The sequence below is a fragment of the Lissotriton vulgaris genome, chromosome 2_1 (assembly GCF_964263255.1).
Source record: "Lissotriton vulgaris chromosome 2_1, aLisVul1.2, whole genome shotgun sequence".
Lineage (NCBI taxonomy): Eukaryota > Metazoa > Chordata > Amphibia > Caudata > Salamandridae > Lissotriton > Lissotriton vulgaris.
The window spans coordinates 31,387,687-31,407,816 of record NC_141687.1 but is presented as its reverse complement, the minus strand read 5'-3'; the positions used below and the strand labels follow the sequence as shown (position 1 = coordinate 31,407,816).

Genomic DNA, 20,130 nt, shown 5'->3' with positions numbered 1-20,130 from the left:
GCCCGCGGCTTCACCGTTCCGAGCAGGCCTCACTGATGGATTTCACATAGTGCCAGCACGGCCGCCCCGCCATGGCTTCAACGACCCCCGCCCCGGTGGGTCTGTGTTACTGCCGCCGCCGGAGCCTGGTGCCCCCTGCCCCCGCCGCCCCCGGCCCTCCGCTGCCAGCGGACGTGGCCTCGGCCTCCAGCTTCCACCTCTTCCGGCTGAGGCACTTCCACCTGAGGCTGGAGCTGCGGCCCGAGAGGTGGGAGCTGGCCGGGGTGCTGGTGTTGGAGCTGAGCGCCCTGCAGGCCTCTCCGGGCGCCCGGGTGCTGGACACCCACCCGGCCCTGAGTGTGCAGGGCGTCCGCTGCAGGACGGGGCCAGCCCGGGAGCAGCCCTGCCCTGCTTTCCCCGCTCCCCCCTGCGGGCTCAGGGGGGGGATCTGCCCCAACCATGGGAGGCACCCGTCTGCCCGACCCTTCAGCACTTTCCGGTGGTCGCTGCCGCTCACCTGCCTCCACCAACAGTAATTGCCCCTTACCTGTATCATCCATGAGAAATTGCACCTCAGCTGCTCCCCCCAGCAGCAATTGCTTCTCTTCTAGCGCCTCTTGCCCCTCATCTACCCCTTCCAGCAGCAGTGGGCTCTCCTCTGAAAACGACAGCTCATCTCGTATCAAGTATTGCCCCACATCTGCTTCCCCCAGTTCCACTTGCCACTCACCTGGCTTCTCCAGCAACTCCTGCCCCTCATCTTCCAATTTTTGCCCTTCACCTGGTCCTTCTTGCCCATCGCATGCCCCATTCAGTGCCAACTCTTTCTCATCTGCCCCTCTGCCAGTTTGTTCCCCTTCTGGCACTTCCAATCCTTCTGATTCATCCTTTCCTTCCTCACTTCTCTCCCCTGATTCCACCCCACTTTCATTCCACTCAACCGCTTCTACCCCACTCTCTGCCCCATTCATAGACTGCGGCCCCCTGTCTGCCGCTGCTTCTGACCCTACTTTGGACAATTTCAGTGCCATGTCATCTGCCAATCCCTACTACCCTGCAGCCAACAGCACCCCTCCTTCTGCCTCGTGCTGGCTGGGTGAGCCCACGGATGCCTCCTTGCACTCCACCTCTTCGTGTCCTCTACCCTTCAGGGTGGATGCCTTCACTGATTATGGCTCAGCGCTCATCATCTCGGTACCAGCCGTCTTGCAGCCACATGAACCTTTCCAGGTCATCATCCAGTACACCGCCTGTGATGGTCCTGCGGTGAGTATTGGGTCTAATTCTTTAGTAACATTGCCCTAGTACCTCTAGCTTAGTCCGTTAACATAAGCTGATGCCCGGTGGAGCCAGGCCAGAGGTAGCTTGAGATTAGTAAGTAGGCCGCATCTATTCTTAAAATAAACAATATCACAGCGATCTCATTTCATATGCTTGGGTAGAAGGATCACAGAAAGAAATCTTATAGACAGATCATTGAAGACAGGCCTTATTTTGCACCACAAGTTTGCGTTAGTGCCTGCAGTGATATTGAAACATAAGTTCCAGCTACAATGACTTAAAAAATAAAGAAAGAAGACATTTCATGCTAGGTTGAGGGAGTGTGCCGAAACCAAACACCGTTTTCCCATTGTTCTAAATAGTTCGTGCCACATATTATGCGACATTAAACAAATACAAATTACAGTGTAATAAGTATCTGCAAATAAATGACGTGCCTGGGTTTCTGCAACAAATTGCTTGGAAAATGTTTTTTGCCGAGGCTGTTTGAGTCACAAATGTAGTAGTTTTCATAATGTTATTGTAGTTATTGAAGGTTGAACTTCCCTCCTCAGGCAATTGCTGTAGCCTGGCTAGCAAGGTATACCTGCAGTGAGATGCAGATCTGTCTTCATGGTCAGGTTTTGTACAGACAGCATCTCTATTCTTTGAATATCTGGTTGGAAATGTATTAAAGGAAATTAACATAAGCTCGGCCTAGACGTGACCGCAGTGCTAGAATTGAAGTCCTGACTGCAGCTGTGACTGGTTGAGCTACTACCCATTTCTACGGCAGAGTGTACAGTTTGTGATTGTTTCTTTTTCCTTCTTTCGAAATATTTGTAGTTTTTGTGAAATACTTTTCATAGCTATCTCGGGTAACTTTTCTCCACATAGATCTGGTTGTGTGAAATATCAACAGGACCCAGTTTGAGAAGAAAATGTCTCTTGGTGTGACATTTTCTCCTCAAATCTGTCACCCGTGGGTCAGAATCACTTTTTGCATTATATGAAATGCTGAAAATTTTGCACATTTCGCTTAACATTTCATTTGGCAATTGCACAAGATTGTACTGACATAACCACAATTTTACACAGGTCTACCAATTCTTTATGGATCAGACCAGTAGGCATGCCAAGGAACGTGATCTCAGGACCTGGGCAGACATTACAGTGCGTTGAGTGCCATGGCCTAGTGCACTTTGTAAGAGTAAATAAATACACAGAACTTATTTGTGGCTACTCCTAGGGTTGTCATATTTCAAGGATTGTTCTGAAGATCGCACCCACTTGTATTAGGATGTTACCTAATCATTGAGTGAGACTTTGAATCCGTTTCTGGACAACAAAACACCCTCTATGCTGATGGAGAACACATCTCAGATGTTGAGGGATGTTGCCCGGTATAAGTGTATTATACTCATCCTCTGATCTACAAACAAAGGTTACTTACCTATGCCGTCTTGCACTGGTACGATTAAGAATACACATCTATGCATTGTGCCTTATGTTTGTGGCATTTACATCACTTTACTCCTTATCAGCCTACTGTATACAGCAATAATTTTATATCCAGTGGTTGGGCTTATTCAAGTACAGCGACAAACATTTGAGCCTCTCTTGCTCTGGCTGAACTTTGTGTTTTGCAGGTATGCAACCAGTGTAGGACACAAATTTCCAGGAGACTAATGTTAAGGTCGCCCAGGCATGCCATTGGAGGTATTTTCAGGTTGCTTGGAACTAAGCGGGTAAGGCGCTTGCTGTGTATCGAACAGGTCGAGATTAAGCTATTGGCAATGTAAATGACAATGCCATTTATTTATCCGTTTTCAAAACCAACACATAAATACAGATTTTGTCATTTACAATGCCAATAGCTCTAGCATTTCCAAAGGCGAAACCGTTGCATTGTAAATGCTTGTTTTATGTTTGGATAAGGTAAGTATGGGTATAGGTGTATATTTTTTGGTGGGGGTACTGAGGTATATGTTTTGGGGTGTTTGGGTATTTGGGTATTTTAAGGGTTCAAATATAGTTTTGGGTTATGGGGTACAGGGGTAATTTTAGGGTTTAGGGATAGGTATGGGTTTTGGGGTACAGGGGTATTTTTAGGGTTCAGGGCTAGGTTAGGGTTTTGGGATATAGGGGTATTTTTAAGGTTCAGGGATAGGTTTGGGTTTTGGGGTACAGGGGTATTTTAAGGGTTCAGGGCTAAGTTTTTGGTTTTGGGGTACATGGGTATTTTTAGCGTTCAGGGCTAGGTTTCGGTTTTGGGGTACATGGGTATTTTAGGGTTCAGGGGTAGGTTTGGGTTTTGGGGTACAGGGTTATTTTTAGGATTCAGGGCTAGGTTTGGGTTTTGGGGTACAGGGTTATTTTTAGGATTCAGGGCTAGGTTTGGGTTTTGGGGTACAGGGTTATTTTTAGGATTCAGGGCTAGGTTTGGGTTTTGGGGTACAGGGGTATTTATAGGGTGCAGGGCTAGGTTTGGGTTTTGGGGTATAGGGGTATTTTTAGGGTTTAGGGATAGGTTTGGGTTTTGGGGTACAAGGTTTATTTATAGGGTTAAGATGGGTTAGTGTTTAAGGGTGTTGGGGTATTTTAAGGAGTAAGGGTGGGTTATGATTATGGGGTGCAGGGGTATTTAGAGGGAGCAGGGTGGGATTAGCACACGATATGAGACATGGCATGAAGGGCGGAACGTACCATACTCCCCCAACGTTTGTCACGCCCCCAGCACAACGCAGACACGCCCACAAGGGACTACTGTGCTGGCACAGTTCTTTCACCTTTTAAATGTATATGGTGGGTGTTTTGATTGGTGCTGTGGTTCCTGAGATTACCCGCCTCGAAGGTTTGGGCTCTCTGGAAACACGCGATTGTCAAAGCCCTCCAAAAAAAGCCAGGCCAGGATCCCTCAGACTTTTCTAACCTACGCCCAATCTCTCTCTTACCAGGCATGAGTAAGATCGCAGAGAAACTGGTCAACCAGCAACTATCTAACTTTCTTGAAAGTAACAATCTTCTACGTCCATCACAAACAGGTTTTCGTCCCGGACAGGGGACAGAGACCGCCTTAGTAAAGGTAGTCGAGGAAGCCAGATGCATCTTGGATTCAGGGGGATCAGTCTTACTGATCCTCCTGGATCTAAGCGCTGCATTTGACACGGTGGACCACAAGATCCTGATCCAGCGACTACTCAACTTAGGAGTGAGGGACAAGGCACTCAGCTGGCTCTCATCCTTCCTGAAGGACAGAACCTTTCAGGTCTGTGAAGGGAATATACGATCAGACCCATTCCACCTCCAGTGTGGGGTTCCACAGGGCTCTTCACTGAGCCCCACACTATTTAACACCTACATGGCCCCCCTGGAGGATGTGGTAACTCCCTTTGGGATAAAAGCTGTAACATATGCTGACGACACCCAAATGGTTGTGTCCTTTTCCCTTGAAGGTGAAAAGATAAAAAACCTTCATGACTGCCTTGAGGGAATCTACGAGTGGATGTCCAAATCAAGGTTGAAACTCAATGGCTCCAAGACCGAGCTCATGCTGCTGGGTCACCAACTGTCGCCTCTCCCGTCCGCCATGTGGCCCTCATGCCTAGGTCCCCTTCCTCAGCCCAAGACGGAACTCAAGAGTTTAGGCTTCTGGCTGGAACAGGATTTATCTATGAAAACACAGGCCAAAAAAATTGCCTGCACCTGTGTCGGTCTACTCCGCTCAGCCAGGAAGATTCTCCCTCTACTCCCTGCACAATCTCAAAAACTGCTTATACAGGGCCTAATACTATCGAGGTTAGATTATAGTAACGCCCTCTTCCTGGCAGCTCCAGAAGCTACCCTTAATGTTCTTCAAAGAACACAGAATGCCTCTGCTCGGATACTGACAGGAACACCCCGGAGATCTTCTGCTAAACCAGCACTAAAGGCACTCCATTGGCTGCCGATTCGAGAAAGAGTCATATTCAAGGCCCTATGCACCACTCATAGGGCCCTGCAAAACCTAGGACCACCAATGTTGAGGGCCATAATTTACCCATACAAACCCAACAGGCCCCTCCGTTCCTCTCATAGGAACCTGGCTACTGTCCACAGAGCAAAGAAAGCCCGCACTGGAGGTCGCCGTTTCTCGGTCACAGCTGCTACTCTATGGAATGCCCTACCAATTCAGCTTCGGGCCGAACCCAACTACATGAAGTTCCGAAAACTACTCAAAACGCACCTCTTCCCACAATAAAGCTTTCCTTTCCTTCTTTATCCTTTGACCCCCCCCCCCATTCCTCCCCTCAGCTGTTTATGCAATCGCAGCGCTGGGACGCTTCCGGGCAGCCATGCGCTATATAAATACTGCTTTCATTTCATTTCATTTCATTTCTCTCTTTATTATATTAGTATAGATATAGATAAGGTGTCATAGATATTCACATTTATCATAATAGCAAGAATCATGGCATTCCCCTCTCCACTGTATCTGGATAAATATTAGACAACAAACAGTCTCTTGGCTTCATAAGCGTTTGGTTGCTCCAGCCAGTATTGTGTGTGACGTCCCATCTTCATCCTCAGTGGCAGAGACACTAAGCACTACAGCTCCAACTGGAAATTCTAAACCCGGGAGCATTGTTACTGCTGCACGGTGTGTTGTGCGCTGTTGGATGTGTTCGGGCTCAGTAGGTCGAGTCTGCTGATGTTTTTACATCTGCCCAATGGTAGACTGCGACAATAATGCACATCTGGAGGGATATTTGCCATCACCAACAGTTGTGGGTTGCTTTGTGATGAGGGAATCCCAATATCTGGGAATTAGCAAGTTTAAAACTGCAGTGGGAGTGAATTCACAGAGTGCAATTGTGGGAGGTCAAACAGCACAGATGCTCTCCAAGGGCGCAAATTACACCCACGACATTTGCGCCCTAAAGGTAGCTTTCTTGTGGGCGTGGTCAGTTTTATGAGCATATCCGTACGGCACATTGTGATGCTTTGTCAGGGTTAGCAAATCAATAGACACTATACATTGCTTTCTGGTAGGTGTAGTATTAGTTAGACCAGCCAAATAATCTGATGAAAATGATTTGCAAACGGAAACCAAAAAATGTTTGCACAGTGTGTAGTGCACATGGAGAGATCTGGTAATGCAAATGCTACTTACCAGTATGCATCTGTTCTTGGCATGTAGGGCTGCTGACATTCATATCTGTGCATAGATCTCCGCCTAGTGTTGGGTCCGGATGATTGCACATTGTTGTCCTGGAAGAGTCTTCGAAGTATCACGAGATAGGTGGCTCCTTCCCTGGACTACAGTGCGCATGGGCATCGCCTCCATCCCCAGATTGTTTTTAGCCATTGGCAGAGATGGAGTGAAGTATGTGAGTGATGACCATGCTATGAGCATATATATATATATGAATACTGCAGCTGCTACAGGCGCCGGGGAGGAGGGTGGGCGATATGAATGTCAGCAGCCCTACATGCCAAGAACAGATGCATACTGGTAAGTAGCATTTGCAGTTCGAGGCATGTGGGCTGCTGAATTCATATCTGTGCATAGAATACATAGCAGTCCCTCCATTAGCGGCGGCCGCCCGTGCCAGCTGCAGCAGTCTGAAAAAGTGTTTTGAGAACAGCCTGACCAACAGCTGCCTGCTGTTTGGAGTGCACGTCTACACAGTAATGTTTAGTAAAAGTATGTGTGGTAGACCATGTGGCTGCTCTACAAATATCTTCCAAGGGAATGTTACCTAGGAAAGCCATAGAGGCCCCCAACTTCCTGGTGGAGTGGGCTCTTGGTGGGATAGTGAGAGTGCGTTTAGCCTTAGCGTAAAGATCTGAATGCATTTCACGATCCACCTAGCGATCCCAGCTTTGGAAATAGCGTTTCCCTTGTGGTGTGAGGCAAAAGCAACGAAAAGCTGCTTGGTTTTGCAAAAATCTTTTGTCCTGTCAACGTAGTACATCAAGGCTCTTTTAACGTCAAGGGTGTAGAGCATCCGCTCCGCCAGCGACTCTGGGTTTTGGAAAAACACTGGCAACTCAATTGTCTGGTTCATATGGAATTGAGATACAACCTTGGGTAAGAATTTAGGGTTAGTGCGGAGTACAACCCTGTTAGCATGTACTTGGAAGAAAGGTTCTTGGATGGTGAGCGCCTGCAACTCGCTAACCCTCCGCAGCGATGTAATTGCTACTAAGAAAGCAACCTTCCAAGTCAAAAACTGAAGCTCACAAGAGTGCAGTGGCTCAAAGGGAGGACCCATCAGTCTTGTAAGAACCACATTGAGGTTCCATTCTGGATCTGGTGGGGTCCTTGGTGGAATGACTCTCTTGAGTCCTTCCAGAAAAGCCTTGATAGCAGGGACCTTAAAAAGTGACAGGTGTCGCCTATTCTGGAGGTATGCTGCCATAGCAGACAGGTGAATGCGGATGGAAGAGTACGCCAAATTGCATTGATACAGGTGGAACAGGTAACAAATGATGTTTTTAATGGAAGCATCTAGCGGGTCAATACCGTGGTTTACACAGTAAATGACAAACCTCTTCCATTTAGCCGCATAACAAGCTCTAGTAGTGGGCTTCCTTGCCTCCCGAATGATGTCCATGCAATCGGGAGGAAGATTGAGGTAGCCAAACTCTAGGACTTCAGGAGCCAGATCGCCAGGTTGAGCTGTTGCGGATCTGGGTGCTGAATGTCGCCATGGCTCTGCGTCAGAAGGCTGGGAGTGAGATGAAGCCTCTGATGCGGCACCACGGAGAGTTCCAGAAACGTGGTGTACCATGGTTGGCGAGCCCACGTTGGAGCAACCAGGATGAGAGTCATCGAGTGCTGCCTGAGTTTGCGTGCCACCAGCGGTATCAGAGGTGCTGGGGGAAAAGCGTACGCAAATCTGCCTGACCAGTTCATCCACATCGCATTGCCCTGCGATTGCGGGTGTGGGAACCTGGCGGCGAAGCTTCGGCATTTTGCGTTCTCCTTTGTGGCGAACAGGTCTATCTCTGGATGACCCCACCTTTGGAAGTACGGTTGGAGTACTGATGGATGTATCTCCCACTCGTGCATTTGGTGGCTGTGCCTGCTGAGCAGGTCCGCCATCTGATTGTCCTTGCCCGGGAGATGCTCCGCCATGAGGAAGATGTTCCTCTGAATGGCCCACTTCCACATGCTCTGAGCCAGATGAGACAGCTGCGGAGAGTGGGTGCCCCCCTGCTTCTGAATGTAGTACATGGCCGTCATGTTGTCCGTCCGGATCAACACGACCTTGTTGCACAGATGTACTTTGAATGCCTTCAAGGCCATGAAGATTGCCATCAGTTCCAAAACGTTGATGTGCATCTTCCTTTGCTGTAGTGTCCATAGACCCTGCACTGTGTAGTGGAGTACATGCGCTCCCCATCCCTGGAGAGAAGCGTCCGTTGTCAGGATAATCTGTGGCACAGGCTCCTGGAACGGTCGGCCCTTGCAAAGGTTTTGTGGATTCCACCAATGCAGAGAGTTGTACGCCCGACCGCTCACCAACACTAGGTCTGTCAGTTGCCCATGAGCCTGAGTCCACTGACGTGCCAGGCACTCCTGAAGCGGACGCATATGTAGTCTCGCGTGCGGGACGATGGAGATGCAGGAGGCCATCATGCCTATCAACTGCATGAACACCTTCGCTGGAAGCGAGTGCTGAGGTCTGAATCGTTGGATCAGCGTTTGGATACTGGCGATTCTCACTGAATTTGGCTGCGCAGTGGCTGCCAGAGTGTCTATTGTCGCGCCCAGGTACTGCCGTATATGGGCGGGTTGGAGATGGGATTTCGGATAGTTCAGCGAGAATCCCAGATCGTGCAGGAGGTGAATTGTGCGGGACACATGGTCCGCACACTGCTGTTCTGTCTTTGCCTGAATGAGCCAGTCGTCGAGATAGGGATAGACGTGGACGTTCTGGCGTCGCAGATGCGCCGCCACAGTCGCCAGGCACTTTGTAAAGACTCTTAGCGCTGTGGTGACCCCGAAAGGCAGGACCCTGAACTGGTAGTGCTCGCCTTGATTTGTGAATCTGAGGTACTTCCTGTGGGAGGGATGCAGGGGTATATGAAAGTATGCATCCTTCAGATCTAGCGTAGCCAGGAAGTCCCCCTGTCGAAGCAGGGGAAGGACCTGCTGCAAGGAGAGCATATGGAAGTGCTCCAATAGAATGTACCAGTTGAGGGTCCTGAGGTCCAGGATGGGCCGTAGGGATCCGTCCTTTTTGGGGATTAGAAAGTACAGAGAGTAAACCCCTGTCCCCCTTTCTTGCAGTGGGACGAGCTCTATTGCCCCTTTTTGCAGCATGACTTGAACCTCCTGCTGCAACAAGCGCAAGTGCTCGCCGGACATAGGACGGCTTCTTGGAGGTATGTTTGGTGGAGTGGAAGTAAGTTCCAGACAGTAACCGTACTGGATAAGAGACTTGACCCACCTGTCCGTGGTGATGGATTTCCACGTGGGCAGGAACTGCTGGAGTCTCCCCCCGACCGGTTTTGTGTGGTCGGGGGGCAGTGACAAGGCGTCACTGTTTGTTGGCGGTGGAGGACCTGGAGCTGTTGTTTCCACGTCCCCTGCCCTTGACGTTGTTGCCCCTGTAGCCCCCTCTACCCTTGTTGGTGTATGAGGTCTGGGTGTTGCTTTTGTAATACTGTGTGGATTGCGACGCCTGACCCCTTGAGGTGCCTCTGTTATTGGAGCGTCGAAAGGAACCACCCCGAAACTGCTGAGACTGGAGGGCCCCCATAGACTTGGCAGTGTCCGTGTCTTTTTTCATCTTTTCAAGTGTCGCATCCACCTCGGGGCCAAACAGGTGGTCAGGATTAACCGTTTGGTTCAGGATCGTTGTCTGTATATCTGGTTTGAATCCTGATATCCTAAGCCATGCATGTCTTCTCAGCAACACGCTAGTGTTGATTGCCCTGGAGGCGGTATCAGCCACGTCCAGCGCACATTTGATGGAAGCGTTGGTAATCAACTTCCCCTCCTGAATCAACATTTCACCTGCCTCCTTGTACTGATCAGGCAAGTGCTGCAGAAGTGTTTCTAGGGTGTCATAATGCGCCCTATCGTAGCCTGCAAGTAGGGCCTGTGTGTTCGAAATGCGCCAAATATTAGCTTCCTGCGCAGCAATTCTTTTCCCTGAGGCTTCAAATATTTTTGACTCTTTGTCTGGGGGAGGAGCGTCACCCGTTGTCTGCGAGTTCGCCCGCTTACGTGCGTTGGATACCACCAAAGAATCCAGTGGCAAATGTCCCCTGATGTACGTTGGATCCGAGGGCGCTGCCTTGTATTTTTTATCAATTCGAGGATTGATGACTCGCGCCCGAGTGGGCTCCTTGAATACCTCTGGCGCATGCTTCAGCACTCCCTTTAGCATAGGCATTGTCTTGACCGACTTTTCAGCCACTGAGAAAGTGTCAAACAAAAAATCGACATCCACAGGATCTGAATGTAGGTCTACATCATGATTAGCTGCAGCTCTCTCAATCAGAGCGTTGAAGGCTGCAGAGTCCTCTGTGGGAGAAGTCTTTGCAGCAAAGAGCTGCGGTTCATGACCCGACTGAGGGTCCTCAGGGTCGCCTTCGGCGGACCAAGGTTCATGTACCTCCTCTGGATCCGAGTATGCTGGATAATTGTACTCGTCCTCTTCATCTCCGTCACCTTCTCCAGCGTTGGAATGCGTTGGTGAAAGTTCTAAATTATGTGGAGATGCAGGCTCTATAGGGGCAGAAGTACCCGCAGAGTCCTTCTTGTTTTTGAGTGGAATACGATAATGCTCCAACACCGGCTCCGTGGTGTAGGAAGGTGGATATCTGACTATGGTTACCCCCAAACTTTTTGCCTGGTGTTTAGCTGGTTTTTGACTTAGTTGGCCTGGGATCCTGCTATTCAGGGCCCCAGGCTGATTGCTCTCTCCTTAAAATGGACTCCATGTACCTTAGGTGCATAACACAATTGGAATTGGTTCACCTTATAGGCCCCTGTAACAGTGTACCATAGGTACCCAGGGCATAGGTGTATCCAAGGCCTACCAGGGGCTGCAGCATGTATTATGCCACCCCTGGCCTGGCCTCCATATTTGACACAACTGGCTGATCACTCAGCTGGGGTAAGTTGGTGTAATCACCTCTTACTTAGGTACAGTATGTCTGTGCCTAACCCTAAACTGGACACATATGTTCCTATCAGCCACTCCTATGGAAGGCCTCATCAATCCTGGAGGCAGAGTGCTTGGAAATATGTGAGAGGGTGCTCTAGCGTGAGCTGAGCCTGTCTGCAGCTGTCGGGAACCACTCCCTAAGCTGTTCTGGGATATTGCCATACCATATACTCTTAAGTGCATTATAATCCTCGCGGTTATATGCTATCTTTGGTTTGGCTTTATCAAAACATGTCGAGTAAGGTGTCATACGAATTGGAATACTATCCCCTAGACAGTTCTGTCGACGGGGATAGCATTCCACCCTTCTAGAGGGACAAGACATGTGTGTAGCCTTAACCCCGGTTAAAGTTAACCAGAGAGTCAGCATCACAAAATGGATGCTGCCACCACAGACACATGTCTGACCTCCTGCTGCTGGGAGTCCTTCCAGCGAGGAGGGCCTGGACAAAGGGTTTCCTGCCTGGGGAGGTGCGAGCACCACCCCAGACAGGGTTTTGTGTATTGGGTAGGACAGGGCTGAATAGATTGAGACATGCCTGGGGCACACAAGGTGTCCCTGTGCATAAGCCAGCCCAAACCGGTTCTGGGGCTTTCCAGCCCCAGTCCTGGCGAGGAGCTGGACAAAGGAAAGGGGGTGTAACTACCCCCCCTTCCTGGTCCCACCCATAGGGGAGGGACCTAGCAGGAGATCCACCCCTCAGATTGGAATAAGAGTGGGAGCAGTGTCAATGCAACTCAGATCATCCTGAATCAACTTTAAACAAAGAAGAAGACTGGACTTCGACATTTTGCTGCTCAGAAGACTGAAGAGAATCTCCCTTGTGGCCTAGGAGGGGCCACCCTGTGAACACAGGCATCACCCAGCACCTCGACGTCTGCTTTGCCGCCGCCTCCCGCCGGAGCCCGAGTGCAGAGCCTGACAAGACCCAGCTTCCCAGACTTCTCCCAGCCCGATCCACAGTCCCTGCAAAGAAGGGACCCGTGGAGGCACCGAGAGACGTGGGAGCGGACATCTTGAAAGACCCCCGAGACGCTGACTGCGCAGCACCCGAGGCACCCTCGACTCTGTGCTTTGGGGTTTAAGAAGCCCTACAACCGAGCAGCATTTGCACCAAATATCAGCCCTCCAGCATCTCCACGATCTGCGTGGGGCCCTTTTGCTTTGTGCCACTTGACTCGCCATCCCGGCCGCTTGTCACGTGATCAGCGGCCATCTTGGCAACGAAACCTACGATTTACACTGTGGGTCTGGTTGCTCCAGACCTGCCCTCACTCCTGTAGAAAGGAGTACCCGCTCTGACCTTGCTGGTCCGAGTAATAAGCCTTTTTCACTTTCCCCGTGGCTTGCATTAGCCAAGGCTTGTTTGCTTCAATCGAGTTGCCGACACCGCCATCAGCTAGAGCCTTCGAGGGACAGCGCGTGATCGACTCCTGGACGTCCTTGACCTCTTCGTGTCTACGTGGCTGCAGAGAGAAGCAACACCTCATCACCTGTTTGCACCCGACTTTGCTTGGTTCCAATCTGGTTCCACGGTGGTCACTGGTCAGTGACTTTGAACATTGTCCCCTCTGCTTTCAGGTCTTCACCACTTCAGATCCACCCTTGGATCCACCGGACACTTCTCCTTCACATCGCCTGCAGCATCTTCAGCTTCAAGCGCCAAGAACCTGCGTGTCAAAACCCGACGCCACTTCGACCCTGTGCACCCACTTCCTGTGGGTGAGGTAACATTGCAACGCCGGTGTCCCTACACTGGTACACACCTCTAGGGTCTGTGTCTTAAGTTTTGTTCCTCTAGGTTCAGCGGAAGTGCCCTCAAACTAACTTTGTGTAACTTTTATGCACCATAGACTTTACATTGGAAAGTGCGTGCACTTTGAACACTGCACCCGAGTCCCGTGGGCCTTTCCCGACTTAATCATTGCTAGTCTCGAATAGCTCCAGCGATTCCCAAGGCCCTAGGCCTGTTCCCTTTCCTATTGGTATCTCTAATACCACTTTCTTAGTATATGGTTTAGGTGGCCCCTAGGGCTCATCCATATTGTGCAACTTTTGTGTATTTTAAACTGTCTTGTGATTTAACGCTTGTGCTTCTGTGCTCATAAAGAGTCCAGGGGATTTTATAGTTAATAAATCAATATATATTTTCAATATATATCTGTGTGGTGTCCCTTTCATTTGGTATTCAAGGGGGTTGTGTATGGTATAACAGCTGGCTTCACATGCCTTTCAGAGTTTAGCCTAAGACTGCTTTGTCCACGTTACCACTAGGATAACTGGTCTACAAGGTTGAATTACAACCATCATCATAAGGGTTGCTTGGCATGGTACAAAGTGATCACTAAGAATTGGTGAGCATTATATACCAGGCCAACTTCTCACACGTGGTGATCTTCCGTTTGAGGAGGGAGAGCTTCCCGGTGTTGGCGTCGATGATAACCTCCCGACGCTCCTCATCTGCGAGCGGCTGGAGTCGATGCTTCGGCATCACCAAGGACGCCTTGGGCGTTGAAACCACCTTCAAAGGCACCCCGGCCCCATGCTTCGGAGCGAAAGCCTTCGGCGTCGTCTTCGGCGGCAGCGTGTAGCGGATAGGCGTCTGCGCCTTTGCCGGCTTTGGTGTAGGCTTCGGCGCCACATCCTTAGGTTCGGGAGCCTCAGCGTCCGTCCGAATCCTCTGCAGGGACTCGACGACCTTTCTGGCTAAGGCCGGAGAGGGCTGGACCGGCTCGAGCGATTTTCCCGAGTCCGGAGTCGGGTCGGTGAAAGGCACGGTCTTCGGAGCCGACACATCACCATCTTTGGCCTTGACGGCCGGAGTCGGCGCAGCCAGATCTTCGGCGTCGTCCCGACGCTTCTTCTGAGCCTTTTTCGGGTCATCGACCTCGACCCCCTTCGGCGCCGACACGGCCGCGTCGGTCGTTTTCGCCTTCGGCTTCGACACCGGGGTCTTCGGGTCGGCCATCTTGGCGTGGCTCTTGCTGTCGGCCATTTTGAATTTCTTTGACTTCGAGGCCTCTGGAGCCTTCTGTCCCACCAGAGCGACTTTCACTTTCGGTTTCGAAACCGTTGGTGTAGACCCCGATGGCTTCACTTTCGTTTTCTTCAACGGGAGTGGCACATCAGAAATGTTCGTGGCCGGGCCCGGAGGCGAGGCCGTGGGACGGTAAACAGGGTCTTGGGTAAGGCCCGAAGGCGATCCCTCGACCTGGGCCGTGTAATGGGGGTTGACCCCTGAGTCAGTCTGAGGATGCTCCTCCTCCGAGCTATCCTCCACGGTAGCAATGGCCCCATCGTCGTCCCCTACCTCACCGACGACTTCATCAAACTCCTCGTCTCCCGCGTCGTAGTTTTCTTCCTCCGACGCCGGGCTAGAGTCCGAAACTTGAAAGACATTGTCGTCTCCAACGTCTTCTCCGAAGATGTTGTCTGGCGGGGGCGCTGATAACTGGGCCTGGAGTCTAGCGGCCCGACGAAGCTTGAAAGTCTTCTTACACCGGAACTTTGAACAGGCCATACACCTGTCCTCGTCATGGTCCGGCGACAGACATTTGTTGCACACTGGGTGCACGTCGAGGTGTGAATACTTGGAGGTGCACACCGGGCACCTTTTGAACGGAGTTCGTTCCATGTCTGGAGCGTCGTGTAGGCCCGTCCGCGCCGACAGCACGCGGAAGGGCAGTAAGAGTTCGGAGCTGAAGAATAGTCAAACCCGAACGAAAAACGATACCGACGCCAAGCCTAAAGACCTTTTGGTCTCAAGTTAGGAAAGTTAAACTATTATCGATTCCGACAGACGGAACCGAAAGCACATCCGAACCCAATGGCGGAAAAAAACTATCTGGGGATGGAGGCGATGCCCATGCGCACTGTAGTCCAGGGGAGGAGCCACCTATCTCGTGATACTTCGAAGACTCTTCCAGGACAACAATGTGCAATCATCCGGACCCAACACTAGGCGGCGATCTATGCACAGATATGAATTCAGCAGCCCACATGCCTCGAACGCTTAGCTGCGCACCCACCAGCTGGAAGCACTCATCAGGTGCAAGTGATGCTACACACAGGTGGAAGCTGACTGCAGGAGTCCTTCGCAATCCTGGGGGGCCGCCAGTCCATGGTGGATGAGCCCTCATGGTCAACAGGAGGGATGCGCACTAGAAAACATCTATACATCTAAACGCATGTAGAGGTCGGTCAAATGACCAGCACCTTCAAACTGGTAAAGAAGTGGACTGAGCAGCACGGTCCCCACAGGGACCGCCCCTTCCTCCCACATGCACTAGTCAGCTTTGTACATTGGTGAATCCCAGAGTCTACAAGACTCATAAAAATGCAAACATTTCATAATCTGCCCAAATGAGCTGAAGCAACTCAACTACAACAAGGCAGCATCTCTCGTCTACTTACCCTCTGAAGACAGCACCTGCAAAGTGCCCGCCACCAGCCATGAGGACCACCCAACACGGCTTCGCTTGTAGGACCTTCAGGGCCTGCGCCAACTCACTGGCATCCATCGTGCGATCCTGCAAACCCATAAGAGCACAGCATTAGGATGTACATCAGAAGAGTCCCAAAGGGCTGTGCGCTCATGGACACGTGTACGTGACAGTGTAATGTCCAACTAAAGTCTTGTAATGTCAGACAACCGTCAAACAGGACTTCCAATGGCACAAATGTGTTGCATAATAAAGTGTGTTGTGCTTTCTAAATAAAACGGCACCAACAATGGCATTGTTGTGCTAAGTTCGTCCTTTTGTGAGCATTTCTAAAGACATTAAATGAGAAAAAAAATTGCCCAATTATTTAATCATTTTAGTCCCTGTTTGACAGCTTTTTCTGTGTACCAGACCACATGCAAACAACAGAAGGAAAGGGTGCTTTAGGTTGGCCTCTCCCCACCCACCCCACTTTAGCCGCTACTCTGAGGCGGGGTCAGTCACGCTGGATCAGCCAACCAGTGTTTCTGTCTCATAGACAGTCGTCCTTTTGACTTTACTGCTCCGCCTCCTGAGGAGCGCCTCCATTTCAATGCATGAGATAAATTGTTTTTTTTTTGTTTTTTTTTTGGTAAGACCTTTATTGTGATCACAGGAGAATTACACAGCTTGTGTGCCTACAACCTGATGCAAAACAGGCCGGCAGCGCTATCAGTGAGTATCATATCCAAGCAGCAACACCCTAACGGAGGGGATCCTAGGTGACACAGCATGCCGCCTACAACCCATCAGGGCCGGCCGCGTAGTGGTGAATCATAAGCTGGTAGGGAATGCGGTATATGCTATTCCATGAACATAGAGAGAGTAAACAGTGAACCTGTGAGGTCTCATTTTACGGTAAACTTTAAACTTTAAAAAACAAATTAGGGATCAGAGTAGACTTCCCAACCTTCAGTAGTCCCACCATACGAAGTATATGGAAAAGAGGAAAAGTCAGCGCAGAGTGCCCCTGTGTTGCATGCCTTGCGTGTATTCAATATAATGTAGGTGTGGGCCCACTGTCGCTGGATGAAGATATGAAGATGATGGAGGGGGAAGAGTATAGTGTGGTCTGCGATCTGGTCAGTGAAGATGGCAAATGTGAAGTGTCACATATCGGCCAACTGGCTAGCGGGTAGAGGTAGACGAGCGGGGGGGTGATATAAGGGAATCAATGGATTTCGCCGAGTAGGGTCAGTGCTGGTGTAACAAAGTGTAACTATCCTATGTTGTATAAGGTAGCCATGCAAAGGATCAACCGCCGGTGCAAGAGTGCAGCTAATGCGTTGGGTGCGGAAGAGAGGGAGTGAGTGCTCAGAGATGAGGGCTGGGCGAGCATGGGGTCACGACTCGGAGTCAGGTTGTGCTTGTGGTGTGGCAGCAGCTGTTCCGTGGTCAGAAGACGCGCGTGGGGTCGAGTCCGGATCATCTATGGGCTGGTGTCTGAGTAAGTATGCAGCGAACGGGCCCCAGAGATCTTTAGGACGCGACTTGTGTGGTAAAAGATCTGCATAATTATGCAATTGGTCCTGCCAGGTGGACATAGAGGTTAACCAAGCCTTAAACTTGGGAGCGCGACCCCGCCCCCACTTACAGGCAACCTGTCGTTTTGCTAAGAGGAATCCCAATGCAAACAGTTTCCGATTGGTCCTGAGCCCAGGGGGGGAGAGTCCCAGCAAGGCAATTCTCGGGCATGGTGAGATTGCAATCTCCATTATGTCCGACATGGCTTTAAACACTTCCACCCAGTAGGAAGCGACTGAGCAGCAAGTCCACGCTAGATGCATGAAGTGGGCACCTGGGCGGTTGCAGCGAAGGCAACTATCATTATCCCGCAGGCCAAAACGGTGTAGTTTGGCAGGAGTGTGGTAAAGGCGATGCAGAAACTTAAAATGCAGTAGCCTGAGGCGGGCATTACCAGTCACTGAGTTAGTATGGGAGCAGCTCAATTCCCACTGGTCATCAGTGAGTGGGGCATCCAGGTCCCCATCCCAGTCCGAGCGCACTCGAAGGGGAGGAGGTGTTGCGGCCGAGTACGCATACTTATATAGCATGGAGACAACGTGTTTCGGGGCTTTAGCCTGGAGTAGCGCATGTAAGGGCGCCATGATTTCCGGCTCGTTCGGGAAATCGGGAGTGACTGCCTTAACGCTGTGCCGCAATCGTGTGTAGAGAAATGTGTCCATGGTTGAGGGGACTTGATCTCCAAAGAGTTGGGCAGATGAGCGAAATTTCCCGTTCACGTACAGGTCCCCCCACGTATGAAGTGACAGTCTAGTAAGCATTTTGCGGCCGAGTTCCTCGCAGGAGATACTCAGTCTGGGGTCGTGCGCGAGGATCATGAGTGGGGAGTAGAGAAGGGCAACGTCCACCCGAGTCGCGATCCTGTGCCAGGCTTGTACCGTACAGTCAACAGTGGAGGGATCTCGATCAGTCACTCGGGATTCCGTGTAAAGGTATCCCGATGGCCTAGCAGGCCTCATATAACCGTCTTCCACGGCGAGGTGTGCCATGAAGGGCGGAGGTTGGAGCCAGTAAGTCGCGAAGTGGGCCTGTGCACAGTCAAAGTAGAGGCGGAAGTTAGGGACATCGAACCCGCCTTGGTGGTAGGGCAGCATCAGCGTCGTTAGCCCCAATCTGGCCTGTTTGCCACCCCAAATCAGCCGGGACAGCTGGGAATCCAGGGAGCGGAAAAAATGTGATCCAGGGCTGTAAGGGATGTTCGTGAACAGATACAATAGTTTAGGGAGCACGACCATTTTGATCAAGGAGATACGACCCGCCATGGAGAGTGGGAGATGAATCCACTTAGTGATAGTATCCGTTAGTTTGTCCAGGACCGTGCCATAGTTTGCCCTGATAAGGGTCTCCCGGTTTCTGGTGATGGTAATGCCCAGGTATTTAACCTCATCCCCCTCCCACAACAGTGGGTATTCGAGAGGGAACTGCTTAGTTTTATCCGTAAGGGGAAATAAGGCTGATTTTGACCAGTTGATTTGCACCCCTGCAATAGCACCGAATTTAGTGACCTCTCGCAGGAGAGGGTTCAGATTTTCCTCCGGCTTATGGACATATAAGGTCATGTCGTCCGCATATAGCGAGACGAGTATTTGCCTTTCAGGGTAGTTCAAAGAGTGCTGGTTGTGGTGTTGTCGGAGTTTGGCGGCGAGGGGTTCAATCGCAATTGCAAAGAGGACCGGGGATAGAGGGCAGCCTTGCCGGGTACCCCTTTGTATCTCAAAGTTGTCGGACCTAGACCCATTCAGCAGGACCGCAGCATGTGGCTTATTATAAAGAAGTTTAATCCAGTTTATAAAACTGTAGGGTGTTCCCATGCGTTCCAGCAATGAAAACAGGTAATCCCATTCCAGGGAGTGAAAAGCTTTGGTAGCATCAAGGAAAACTACCGCGGCCTCACACCTGGGAGTGATGTCCTGCAAGATTGCCTGCAGAGTGCGTAAATTATGAGAGGTAGCCCGATTCGGGACGAAGCCGGCCTGGTCCGGGAGGACCAGTCGTTCCATAAGGAGATTGAGGCGAGAAGCCAAAACCTTAGCTAATATTTTAACATCCGTATTTAGAAGAGAGAGGGGTCTATACGAATCGCAACGCTCAGGGGGCTTGCCAGGTTTCAGTAGGGAGGTGATGAGGGCTTCTCTCATGCTAAATGGCAATGTGCCTTCCTCGAGGGCAGTGTAATAGACTCGTTGCAGAATAGGAGCTAAAACGTGAATGTAGGTCTTATAAAAGTCTATAGGTAGGCCGTCCGAGCCAGGGGCTTTGCCCGATTTCATACCCATAATGGCGTCCTTAATCTCGTCCAATTCTAGCACATGGTGGAGAAATTTTTGTTGGGTCGGGCCCAGCCAGGCTATAGCTGTGTCCGCGAGGTAGGAACCCAGGTCAAGTTCCTCTCGTCGGTGGGAGGAGTACAGTGTTTTGTAGTGGTTGGTGAGGACACCGAGTTGGCTGGGGAGATCCCTATGCGGAACGTCATCATCGTCCATCAAGGTGGTAACATAGTTATGGCGCCGGGACACCCCTTCGGGGGTAGCTGCGCGCTCTACAAACTACATAAAATAAAAAATAAAATAAAATGGTGCCTACGTGGCCGCACAGCCGAAGCGAGCGCTCTGCCCGGCCGGTCACCCTCACCGTATATGCGCGCAGTGTATGGCTTCCCCAGAAATTTGCATTCCCTCTCAGCTTCGACGGTGTATTCATCAATTTTGTCTCTAAG

The 20,130-nt window shown here is 50.7% G+C and overlaps 1 protein-coding gene and 1 pseudogene across 6 annotated transcripts in view; one reads left to right on the top strand and one right to left on the bottom strand.

Moving 5' to 3' along the window:
- The window catches only part of ANKZF1 (ankyrin repeat and zinc finger peptidyl tRNA hydrolase 1), a 217,242-nt gene that overhangs the window by 122,094 nt on the left and 75,018 nt on the right, over window positions 1-20,130 (bottom strand). For all 6 annotated transcript variants that reach the window (XM_086954366.1, XM_086954363.1, XM_086954368.1 and 3 more), the window contains exon 6: window positions 15,823-15,938. In XM_086954366.1, coding sequence (XP_086810492.1) covers window positions 15,823-15,938 — 116 coding nt within the window. The remainder of the gene's footprint in view (window positions 1-15,822; window positions 15,939-20,130) is intronic.
- On the top strand, window positions 72-1,649 carry LOC147729500 (uncharacterized; annotated as a pseudogene).